Source organism: Rhinolophus hipposideros, assembly GCF_964194185.1.
Source record: "Rhinolophus hipposideros genome assembly, chromosome: 4".
Taxonomy (NCBI): Eukaryota; Metazoa; Chordata; class Mammalia; order Chiroptera; family Rhinolophidae; genus Rhinolophus; species Rhinolophus hipposideros.
In genome coordinates, this window is record NC_138050.1 from 40133711 (window position 1) to 40145857 (window position 12147).

Consider the following 12147-nt stretch of genomic DNA (forward strand, 5'->3'; position numbering starts at 1 on the left):
GATTTACTCTTAAGGATGGCAGGACTCAATGCAAATGAATGTAGAGGAAACTGTCAGCTGCACTGTGGTCCAACCAATAGAAGCACAGCTCCATCTTGGCTGTGCACTAGACTGCATTACAAACAGACGATACCATCGCTTCAACAGCAGCCTTTCCGACAAGAGGTAGGTTTATATCGTCTTTTTCATTTAGTAATACATGTCCTTATGACGCAATAAAAAAATTTTTGCTATAACAATCAGGCAGAAAGCTTTGTTCCTACTAAAGACCAAAAAAAGCAATGTATTCATTTCATTGCTTGGTAGGATTTTATTATGAAAACGTGAAGACTGCCTTGTGCTATTTGATAAGCACACTTACCATCTGTGCCTTAATGGAAAATTCATGCCATTTTCTATGAACCTGATCTATATCCAGACCTTAGAGTAAACCATGAGCATCTCACGTTAAGTGGTTACTTGATAATTTCATTTTCTCTGAGCTATTTCATTTCAGCAGTTTGGTCTGTCTTAAACAAAGGATTTTTCTTAAAGAAAAATCTAGACTAAAATCTAATATTAGACTAAAGCTTTCTGATTATATGTGCAAATTATATCAGCTGGTAAAAAACAGTTACTTACAGGAAAGTTTGTTATATTTTAACAAATATGAGAAAATATTTCAAAATGGTTTTTATTTGACTTTGTAGATGCAGAGAATGCTGAGAAATTATCACAACTGTGATTTTTATATAAAAAAGACCATAAAGGTACCACTATATAGGCTGCATTATACTATAACCAAAGATATCATTTGTAGAGCTTCAGACTTTCCTAACATTTTAATTAATTCCTTACAATGAAATTTTAAAGTCTGTTACTTTAATATACAAGTCATGCTACCATTAAATGAAAGCCTTTTTTTAAATAGCTTTTCATTTTGTGTATGCTGCAAAAATACATATTTAATCATAGCAGTTTCAATATGTATTAAAAATACATATTTAATCATAATTTCACAGTAGTTTCAATTAGACTGATCCTTAAAATATGTCTTTTTTATAAACTACATTTTAAAATAAAAATATGTCCTAAGAATTGGTTAATGGAGGAAAGTACAGTACCTTTCCAGGTAATAAGATTACTTTCATGGCTACTAAAAAATTACTGTTCAGGTCTATTAAAATTAGTATCAACTGCTGACAAATTTCTAATTTTATAATATTCAAGCATGAAAACATCATTTAAGAGATGCTAGAGTTCCAGGATATTACCTATACACGCTGACCTAAAAATCCAACTTCTGCCCTTTTCCTTTGCTAGTAAATCTATTTAAATTTTAAAGGATTTTTTCCCCCGTAATTTTTATTACTTCTATTTCTTAGCCAGCATTCAGCTAGTATGAACAAAATGTCCTTTACAAAGCCCAAAGTTTGCCGTAAGAAGATATCAGATCTCTGCGGGTTCAGCACATGGGGTTAGTTGTCTACAAAACATTACTACTGTTCGCTATACACAGTCTCAGGTAAAATTAAAACAACTTAAGTCAAATAAAACAGTTAACTTGTAACTCAAATTTCAGGTAAATTGAAATAGAAACCTTTACTACCCACATTGTTTTAACACTATAATCAGCCTATGTTTTACTGGTAATATATATATCTACGGTTAGCACCGATGGAGGCTCATTGCTGTTTCACTGAACTGACTAGCGGCACGGCCTATCTCAGAGAATTCCGGGCTGAGTGAGTTGCTCTATATTTAAAGTCCATTATGATTAATTGATCATATTTCAAAGTGATATGCTTAAAGGCACTAGATAATTCAATTCAAGGGCTTTTACCATAAATACAGCAAAAGCACAATTTTATTCTCATCTGGCAATTCAAGGTTCCAAAACAGTTCTAAGTCTTACCCCATAAATACTTCACTAGAGTATTTTGAAATGGGAGGAAAAATAGTTAAAGGAAATATTTCAAAAATAACAAAACTAAATATATATATATATATATACATATATATACATATATATACATATTTACTTTTAACACTTTTTTATTTACTTTTTTATTTATTTTTTTAATTACTTTTAACACTTCCCATTCCTGTAATCAAATTTTAAAGGGGCTATAGAGAACTGAAAAAAAATACAGACTGTTCTCACTTTTGTTTTTTACCATATTCTCTTACTTTTCATAAGGCATGTTTACAGCATTTGTTTCACATACATTTACATTTCAGTTTCAAAACTAGTCTCAGAATACAAAAAAATCCTAATGGTAAATATCTTTCTGCTTGTCTAATTATGTCTAATTCATCAAAGTACATTTTAGATTTTACCCTAAATTTAACACAAAAAAATTACTGAGCTCTAAAAGTACTTTGAAAGAATAAACCACATTAAACGTCAGGTGGAAAATGACTCCACATCACAAGAGTTTACTTTTTTCAGATATGCCCAGAAACTAGCTAAAGAGTGAATGTTCTGAATTGCTCATCAGTTATCAATACACTCACTAGAGGCAAACTGCCATTTAGAGCATAAGTCTAACGCATATTCTTTCTTAATGCCTACATACTTCGTGCAAAGCTTACGAGTGCCCTGGCATAGACTCCTCTTCATTACTGCTGTCATTATGGCAAGGGATAATTATTGTAAGCGTATTTGTATGTGGCTAAAGTACAGTCTAATCAAAATGACAGTGTTTACTAATCCTAATTTTAATTTTTTAGAAGTAATCCAGAAAACTCAACAAATATATTAAATATACACATATATCTCACAATAGATTTTTAAAAGCCAAAGACAAGGAATGATTTTAAAATACATTAGTTTGGGTTTTGAATAATATATTAAAATGGTTCAAAAACTAAAAGAATGTAACTTTGAGAAGTCTCACACACATCCCTATTCCCGACCCTACTCTCCAACTAACCCAAGTAATCAGTTATTAATTTATTGTACATCCAAGATCTGTGTGCAGATACAAGCAAATAAAAACATGTATTATTTTCCTTTTAGCTATAATGTCCTGCATCTTGCTCTGTTCACTTAACATATCCTAAAAATCTTTCTATATCACTATGCAATTACCTTATTCATGCATATTTAATTGTGTGGATATTCTACATTAATTTTAACCAGAAGAATAGTTCACTGATGGGTACAAGTAAACTTCAAATAATTGAATTTAGTTGCGTGTCTGTGTACCTGCCTCTGCCTTCTCCCCTTTCCTTCCATCTACTTTTTTAGGGGGAAGGGAACCTGATAAATTTTTAAGCAGTTTACTGGTATCTCAAAAATAAACAGAATATGAATTTCCTTTAACCAACTTTCAAATCATTTCAAAAATTTCATTTTGAAATAGCAAGTCTTTACAACTTCTCCCCAGTTTTAAAGCAAATACAAATTTTAAAAAGGCCTATTCATAATAAATTATAATACAAAGTAGTAACTTCAGTATAATTTCAACCAGGTATGAGGTATAGATTTATACAGCCAATTTCTAAGAGAAAAGAAAATTAGAAGTTTGATATGTTAGGGAGATGGGATTCTGGATAAAGCTTTTACTTATTTAAAATTGCTGTAACAATGTTTATGAAATCCATAGTAAAAATAACATTTGAAATTCACATTAAGCTAATTAATAAGGTAGATTAAACTAATCTGAGGGGCAGAATGTGGAAACAGTTTCACTCTCTTCTCCTCTCCCTCCTTATCATTGCTCCCCCTGCACTCACTTTTAATGCTGTATTTAGAAGAGAAACATTCAAATTTCCAGATTTTAAAAAGGAATCAACCTGAAAGGCTTTAACGGAAAATCTAAGGAATATTTCCATCCATACTGGAGAGATCCTAGGTTAGCCCAGGTGAAATTGTTAAGTAGACTCTCAAGTAATTCTTCCTGATCTTTACCTACCAACATACATAAGTGGCTCTGCCACCTATTTCTCCAAGGTCCTACTCTTTTTTCTCTTCCTCTCCTCTGTTAGCTCTGCTTTTCAAAAAGGACCTGAAACTCCTTCACACTTTAGTAAAAATAACAATGTGGGTTACCCCTCCCAGAATATCTGCAGTTAGTGCTAAAAATCTTAAAGGAGTTCCACAGCTGAATTTTTTTAGGCATTTGTGTGTGTGCACACACAATACTATTAGGAAAGTTGAGTCAAAAAAATACTTGTCCTCATTTGAGTGAGTTTCTATGGGTTACTTGACTACTTGTGTGCATAGTGATTACAGAGGCAACAAGAACGCAGAGGTTGGCGGGGTAGCCTATTAGAACATCCCATGTTACAGAACTCCAAGGGTCACCCCACAACACAACATGAATGGCACTCCCTGGAGTTGTGCAACGTAGCTGCCCTGCTTTCTGTAAGAATATGCTTGGAAGATAAAATTTCTAAGGATAAAACAGGGTAACTTTGAAAGGTTGGGTCTCCAGACATAGTTTGAAAATAATGTAATGTAATGAGCAGTTACAATGTATTTTTGTATATACCAGAACAGAAGAATTACTCAATTCCTGTCCATTAGTCTGTTTTCTCTCATTTCAAGATGAAGGGTCACCAAGCACCATGACACTGAAGAATTCTCAAATCCAAAAAAAAAAAAGAATTTAAGCGTTTACTTCTGGCCTCATATCATTAATTTAACTTTTAAAATACATGAAAGGAGGAAGGAACCAAGTCCATCCAGAGAGGTGAAGTGATTTGCCAAGCAAATCTGATCAAAGAAAACAAAAACCTTAGAAAATATGCATTTGTCAACACCAACGTTTTAAAATTACGTCTATTCAGAAAAAAAAAAGAAACCTATGGAATTACATTGTTATGGCTTTGGGGGTTTTCTGGTCATTTTTAAATCTGTTTTGATTTGAAAATGATATTGTGGCTATGTTTAAAAACAAGAGTCCTTACCACTTATGAGACATATACTGAATATTTCTAGATGACGGAATATGATGACTGGGATTTGCTTCAAAATAATCCATGGGGTGGCAGCAGTGGGTAGAGCTATGGATTGGCCAAGAGTTGATCAAGAGCTATGGATTGGCCAAGAGATGAAGCCGCATTATAAACACACGTAGGTTCATTATGCTCTTACACTTCTGCACTATCTTGCAGTTTTCTTTAAATGACATATACTCTCACGTGCACTTAAAAGGTACTGGTACACAGCAGGTAATCAATAAACATTTGTTTACAAGGATAAATGAAAGTCTATTTACAAGTATGTAGGGGGGAAAAGCATGCAAAATAAGTCATTTGTTTCATAAAAGAAAGCATACAAACTGACAATTGTCACTGAATTGAAATATTTTTTCCTCTTATTTCCAAAATTGAACCAATAAAGAAGTGAAATGATATTTTCCTCTTATTTCCAAAATTTTATTACTATATAGGTACTTTATACTTTTTAACAATAAGTTTAAAGAGATGTTTCTGAAAGATCAACAGAATAAAAACTCATTTATTATTTTTAATACCATCAAACCTTCAATCCTTACAGACCTATTTAAGGCCTAACAGTATCAGGTTAACAAGAGTAAAACTTAATGCAAGAATTCTGTAACTTTAATTCACTAATTTTGTGAAATGGAATGATTTAGTAAATGATACCTTTGGGGCACTGAATAAATATTCACGTCTATAGGTCATTTAGGAATATGAAACATTTAAGACTATCATATACAAAACGAAAATATCCTAAGATTAAAGTCTATTCATAGGCAACTTTGACTTTTCTTTCTCTACTATTTTTCTCTCAGCCACTATCTCCTGAATCAGGTCACCTGTTCTCGAATTGAAAGGAGTGGAAATAGGACACACAAATACACTGAACCAAGGTGAGAAGGATCCACAAGGGTAATGGGAAAAGCTTTTCTAGGTACAGTTTGAAGAACACGACCTTAAAATGCTAAAATGTGTTGTAGGTAAGAGCTCACTGACCAATGCTTTAGTCAAATTTTAAACCAATTCAGCTTCCACTAGCAGTTAAATTCTGTGTATGAATCTTAAAACATACATTTGTCTAATAAATAGTATACATAAAATATATAGCAAGGTTTACAGAGTACATTGGCAAATAGAAAAAATACCATTAAATTTATTTTTAAATTAATTTAACAAATTAATTTAAAAATTAATACCATTCAGGCATTAATTCTGGCAGAAAAAGATACACATTGCCTACATAAGCTTACTAACAAATATTGGTACTGAGATTTGAATTGACACATCTGTAAAGTCTAGTTAAATATATTCATTTTCTACTTTTTTATAGATTCAAAAGAGCAATAAAAGACGTGAAATCTCTTAAGAATGGCCTCCTTGAGCTCCAGCCTCTGGAACGAAACCACTACATCTGTTTATCAGTACCTTGGTTTTCAAGTTCAAAAAATTTACCCTTTCCATGATAACTGGAACACTGCCTGCTTTGTCATTCTGCTTTTATTCATATTTACAGTGGTATCTTTAGTGGTGCTGGCTTTCCTTTATGAAGTGCTGGACTGCTGCTGCTGTGTCAAAAACAAAACTGTGAAAGACTTGAAAAGTGAACCTAACCCTCTTAGAAGTATGATGTACAATATCAGGAAACGTGAAATTGAAGTGGTCTAGCTAGAGTGTAGTAAGATGAATAAAATCTTTGAAAACAGTCTTCAACCACTGAGAAAAAAAGAAAATTTTCTGAAGCCAACTGTTATTACAAAACTGAATAACTCTGAATCGTTAAGTCTTTCTACCAGAAGGTAAAAGCAAGTCAAATATGTGCTTTGTATGTATGTGTATCCCTTTCATTAAATATAGAGTAAAACATCACAAATGTGAATAATTTACTAATTTATTTAACATGACACTTCAAAAACTGGATAAAAAGTTCCTAGAATTCAATATTAAGCAAAAGGTAAATTGGAAGACATAAATGTGCAAGGCTAATTAATGATACCAAAATAACTTATACCGAAATAAACCATGTGGACTAAAAACCAGTACTATCCTACATGTGTTTTGATAATAAAAATACTATTTAAAATGCTTATTTAAATCCAAAGTAAAATACTTCCACTTATACATAACGTCCCTACTTATTAAAATGCAGTATCCTCTAGTTTATTGAAGACAACTTACATATTTTTAAAGATTTCAGTTTTACGTAAGATTAGTGTGGAAAAAAAGTCTCCAAATACTCAGAAAGGTGCTTACATAAAAATTTCATAAGATAGACCAACTGTTGAAAAATGTGGGTTATAAAGAGCCAGGCTACTTTCAGACTAAAACTTACTAGTACACCCCCTAAATCGCATTTCTTGAGCTTGTGCTTTCATTTTGCTTCTCACTCTCACGGCTAAGATGTAGAAATGTAGACAAGACTGCAAAAAAAAGTCAAAAGATAGGACCACTCAACACCTGTAAACAAATAGAGCAGTTTTATTTCTTGAAATTCCAAGGGCTGCACAGATTTATTTTATAATCCTAACGCTATTTTGCTCCCATGAGCAAACCAAACTATGCTCTTAACCACTACAACTGCTCTTAGGCCGGAAATGCCACTTCTGAAAATTTGAGAAATTAGTTCAAAAGAAAAAAGCTCAAGATACAAAGATGTTTACAATAGCATTACTAAAATTAACAAAAAATTGGAAACAACAGCCTTTAACTAAATGTGGTACATCAATTAAACACATTTTTAAAAGCTACTATGGCAAACTAGAAAATATTTGATATGTGAAGTGAAAAATAGTCATTTTCAATTTAGAGAATCCTAACAGCCAGTCTGAAATAGCTTTGCCCCAGAAAATATTTAATTTTTATATTATTTCTAATATTAGAAACAAACACAAGTAAAGTAACCAACTTCCAAAAAAACTTGTGAAACGTACGTATACAAAATACTTTGGTAACCAGGAGCTATTTCTGAGCACTGTTAAAACCACATTTTCATAAATGGTAAACTTTTGGGTCCTTGTCACAGATGGAAAGCATATAGGTCCTTTAATAACTAGATGTTTTGATAATGCACACTATTCATTTTTCCCTACTTTACCCTGTGATTTATTTAGCCCTTCAATGAATATGCATCAAGTGCTTCTATGTGTGAGGGATAGATGGCAAAAAAAGTAATGTTATTAAATGGCATGCAGTAACCTTGTCAGAAATAGTGAGTGCTATGAGAATTCAAAGGTTAAGCACTGAATTCAAATGAGAAAGTGGGAATTCAAGCTAAAACCTAAAAGAAGAATATGGGTTAGCCAAAGGAAAGAGGGAAGCAGGTAAGAAAGTAGGTTTCAGAGAGAGGAACTAATATAATAAGCAAAGGCCAAGAGGCAAAAGAGAATAAGAGCATGTTCAAGGAGCTACAAGTCAGTATCACTAGGACAGTACAAGGAGAACACTAAGCGTGGGCATAAAAGGTAAGTGGAGACTAGATCAGGTAGGGCACGCAAGCTGCAAGAAAAGATGATTTTATCTGAAAAGCAATGATGATCAGCCTTACGCAGTGACAACATCAGATTTATGAATAGAAGAAGCACTGACTAGTACACAAAGAATGGACGGTAGAGAAGCTAAACCAGGAGATCTGGTAAGCAGCTAACCGGGCAATCCAACAAAAGCGACCTGAACTAAGATCAGATGGTAGTCTTTAATATTTACACCCAGTATATGCAGCTGCCCTCTTTCGAGAACATGGAAGGAACCCCTTATGGCTGGGTCCAGCCCTGTGACTAGATCTAACCAATAAGTTGTGAAAGGAAGTGATGTGTGTCACCTCCAGGTCAGAGCATTTAACTGTAAGGCAAAACCTTCCAGTGTTCTCTTTTCTTCTACACTGAAATCAACATTTAAGATATCAGCTACTCTATTAGCCTGGGTCCTTGAGTGATTATAACGAGCTAAGACCCCTGGCCAACACATGATAAACATGTGGTATGAAAGAAAAACAAACCTTTGTTGTTTTAAGCAACTGAGATTTTGAAGCAAAGATATTCCTAAGCAGATCAAAGAGCCAAGTCTAAGAGTAGATTGGTGCTAATGTTTAAAAGTTGTCAAAATTTTCTTTCCTATAAATTACTAATTCGATGTAAATTTCACTAGGATGAGAGATAATCCTAATACATGTGCTAATAAGAATGATAGGTCTACTCTGATAAAAATGATTAGCTAACATCACACATAATTGTGAAAGACTAAATGCTTTCCTAAGATCAGAAACAAGGCAAAGATGTCAACTCTCACTACTTATATTCAACATCATACTAGTCAGTTCAGACAGACAAGAAAAGGAAATATAATAAAAGGCATTCATATTAGAAAGGACAAATAGGTTCTTATTCACAGATGACATAATATTGTATGTAGAAAATCCTAAGGAATCCACACAAAAAGTTAGAAATAATAAATGAGTTCAGAAAGGTTGCAAAATACAAGAATTAATGTATAAAAATCAACTGTATATCTATATACTAACAATGAACTGAAAAATCAAATTAAAAAAAAGAACTTCATTCACAATTTAGCAAATAAAATAGGAATAAACTTAACAAAATAAATGTAAGATTTATATATTAAAAACCTAAATAAATGGAAAGATATCCATGTTCATTAACCAGGAGACTTAATACTGTTAGCAATTTTCCCCAAATTGATTTATAGATTCAATGAAATCCCTATCAAAATCACAGCTGGCTCTTTTAGAGATTTGAATTGATGAGATGATCCTAAAATTTACATAGAAACGCAAAGGATTGAGAAAAAAACAAAACAATCGTGAAAAAGAACAAAATCAAAGGAATTAAATTTCCCAATTTCAAAACTTAACTACATGAAAAGGTGAAGGGATTAAGAAATACAAATTGGCAGTTACAAAACAGTCATGGGGATGTAAAGTACAGGATAAGGAATATAGTCAATAATATGGTAATAATTATGTATGGTGTCAGGTGGGTACTAGACTTATCAGGGAATCACTTTGTAAGTTATATAAATGTCTCACCACTATGCTGTACACCTAAAACTAATATAATATTTAATGTCAACTGTAATTGAAAAGTTTTAAAAAATTTTTTCAAAGTGAAAAAAACAAACTATAATGCTATGGTAATCAAGAGTGTGTTGTACTGTCGTAAGGAAAGACATGAACTAATTTGAGATACCATAAATAAATTTTCATTTATAGTCAAGTGATATTCAATAAGGGTGCCAATCAATGTAAATTAATGGGGAAGATAGCCTTTTCAAGAAATGGTGCAGGGAAAACTGAATAACCACATGCAAAAAGATGAACTTAGACCTTTCTTAGAGGAAAACAGTAAATTTTCATGATCTTGGGTTAAGCAAAGATTTCTTAGATATGACACCAAGAGCATAAGTATGTTGTATCAAGAAACTATATCCAGAATACATGAAGAACTCTTACAAATCAACAGGGAGAAAATAACCCAATTTTTTTACTTGGGCAAAAAATCTGAACAGAAATTTCACTAAAGAAGACACATAAATTGTCAAATAAGCACATGAAATGATGGCCAACATCCTTAGTCATTAGGGAACTGCATATGATACCACTTCCCATCCACTAGAATGGCTATTACCAGATAGACAAGGAATAACAAGTTTTGATAAGAATAAGAAAAAAATGGAATCCTAATGAATTGATGATGATAATATAAAATAGTACAGCCATTTTGGTAGTTTCTTAAAAAATTAAACATAAATTTACCACATGACCCAGAAATTTCACTCTTTGGTCTCTACCTAAGAGAAGGGGGCTAAAAAGGAAACATGTCTCCTCAAATACTTGTACATGAATGTTCAGAGCCACACTATTCATAATAGCCAAAAAGTGGAAAAAATACAAATGTCTATTAACTGGCAAATGGATAAACTGTGGTATATCCATACAATAGAATACTCTTTAGCAATAAAATGGAATGGAGTATTGATATATGCTGCAACATGGATGAATCCTGTATAAAATATCAGCAAACTGAATCCCACAACAAATTAAAAGAATGATACACCCTGACCAAGTAAGATTTATTCCAAGAATGCAAGGTTGGTTTAACCTCTGAAAAACAATTACTGTAATATACCATATTAACAGAATTAAAGACAACATGATCATCTTAATATATGGTAAGTAAAATAAGCCACACACTAAAAACCACATATTATACAACTGCACTTATATGAAATGTCCAGAAAGGAACTATATAGAGACAGAAAGTAGATTACTGGTTATCTGGGGCTGGAGTGAAAAGAAGGAGTGACTACAAATGGGCACAAGGGATCTTTTGGGGGTGATGGAAATGTTCTAAAATTGGATTGTGCTAGTAGTTGCACAATTCTATAAGTTTACTAAAAATTCTTTAACTAGTTCACCTAAGTCAAGTAAACTGTATGGTATGTAAATTAAACCTCAATGACCTAAATTCTAACTGCAATATAAAACTATTAGAATCTTAAGAGCAAAAAATTCTATCATTCCATCCTTTATAATTAACAAAGTGCCTATCAATTTGAATGCTGAACTGAAAAATCAATTTGCCATTACTAATGGTTTCCTGAAAAATTAAACAATTCTAAACAGTCAATTTTACTAACCAGAATTTTGCTTAGAGCCTGACGATCCTCCATGTTCTAGCTTTGCTTTCTTCTTCTTTGATGATGATGATGATGTTGATGACTCAGAAGATACTGAACGTTTTTCTACTACAGGAGTAGAAAGAGCTCGTTTTTTGAACAGCTCCCGGTCTCTCAACAGGCTTGGATCCATAATGCTGCAAAGATAAAAAAATAAATATCCTTAATACAGATTCCAGTCACTGAAACCTATATGCCAAATCCACAGGACTCAACGAGAGTTACTTCCCAAACAAAATTACCTTATTACAAGGTCTCTAGCACTTCTATTGATTCACTTAATCAAAAAAATAAATAAATAAATCTTTAATTAATGCCTATTATGTGCCAAGCACTGTGCTAGGCACTAAAGAGAAATAGAACTATTCTGTAAAGCTCTAGTACCACACTGTCCAATATGGTAGCCACTGGCCATATGTGCCTATTGAACACCTGAAATGGGGCTAGAGTTGAATTATACTAAGTGTAAAACATACACCAGATTTTAAAGATTTAGTACAAAGAAAAGAACTTTTAAAATCACTAATG

General features: G+C 32.5%; 2 protein-coding genes across 6 annotated transcripts in view; one reads left to right on the forward strand and one right to left on the reverse strand.

Annotated features, from left to right (window-relative positions):
• The window catches only part of GTF2E2 (general transcription factor IIE subunit 2), a 47450-nt gene that overhangs the window by 32453 nt on the left and 2850 nt on the right, over positions 1 to 12147 (reverse strand). The window contains exons 2-3 of one of the 2 annotated variants that reach the window (XM_081046787.1): positions 11581 to 11756; positions 7262 to 7349 (exon numbers count right to left, since the gene is read on the reverse strand). In XM_081046787.1, coding sequence (XP_080902913.1) covers positions 7262 to 7349; positions 11581 to 11613 — 121 coding nt within the window. In that variant the 5' untranslated portion in view covers positions 11614 to 11756. The remainder of the gene's footprint in view (positions 1 to 7261; positions 7350 to 11580; positions 11757 to 12147) is intronic. The other variant, XM_081046786.1, reaches the window with a different exon arrangement.
• On the forward strand, positions 102 to 6943 carry SMIM18 (small integral membrane protein 18). 4 transcript variants are annotated; one of them, XM_081046789.1, is made up of 3 exons: positions 102 to 165; positions 5748 to 5825; positions 6263 to 6943. In XM_081046789.1, the coding sequence occupies exon 3, from the start codon at positions 6301 to 6303 to the stop codon at positions 6595 to 6597; it is 297 nt and encodes a 98-aa protein (XP_080902915.1). In that variant the 5' UTR covers positions 102 to 165; positions 5748 to 5825; positions 6263 to 6300; the 3' UTR covers positions 6598 to 6943. The 4 variants fall into 4 exon arrangements, with proteins under 4 accessions (XP_080902915.1, XP_080902917.1, XP_080902918.1 ...); XM_081046791.1 differs by lacking the exon at positions 102 to 165 and adding an exon at positions 738 to 749; XM_081046792.1 differs by lacking the exon at positions 102 to 165 and adding an exon at positions 1704 to 1724.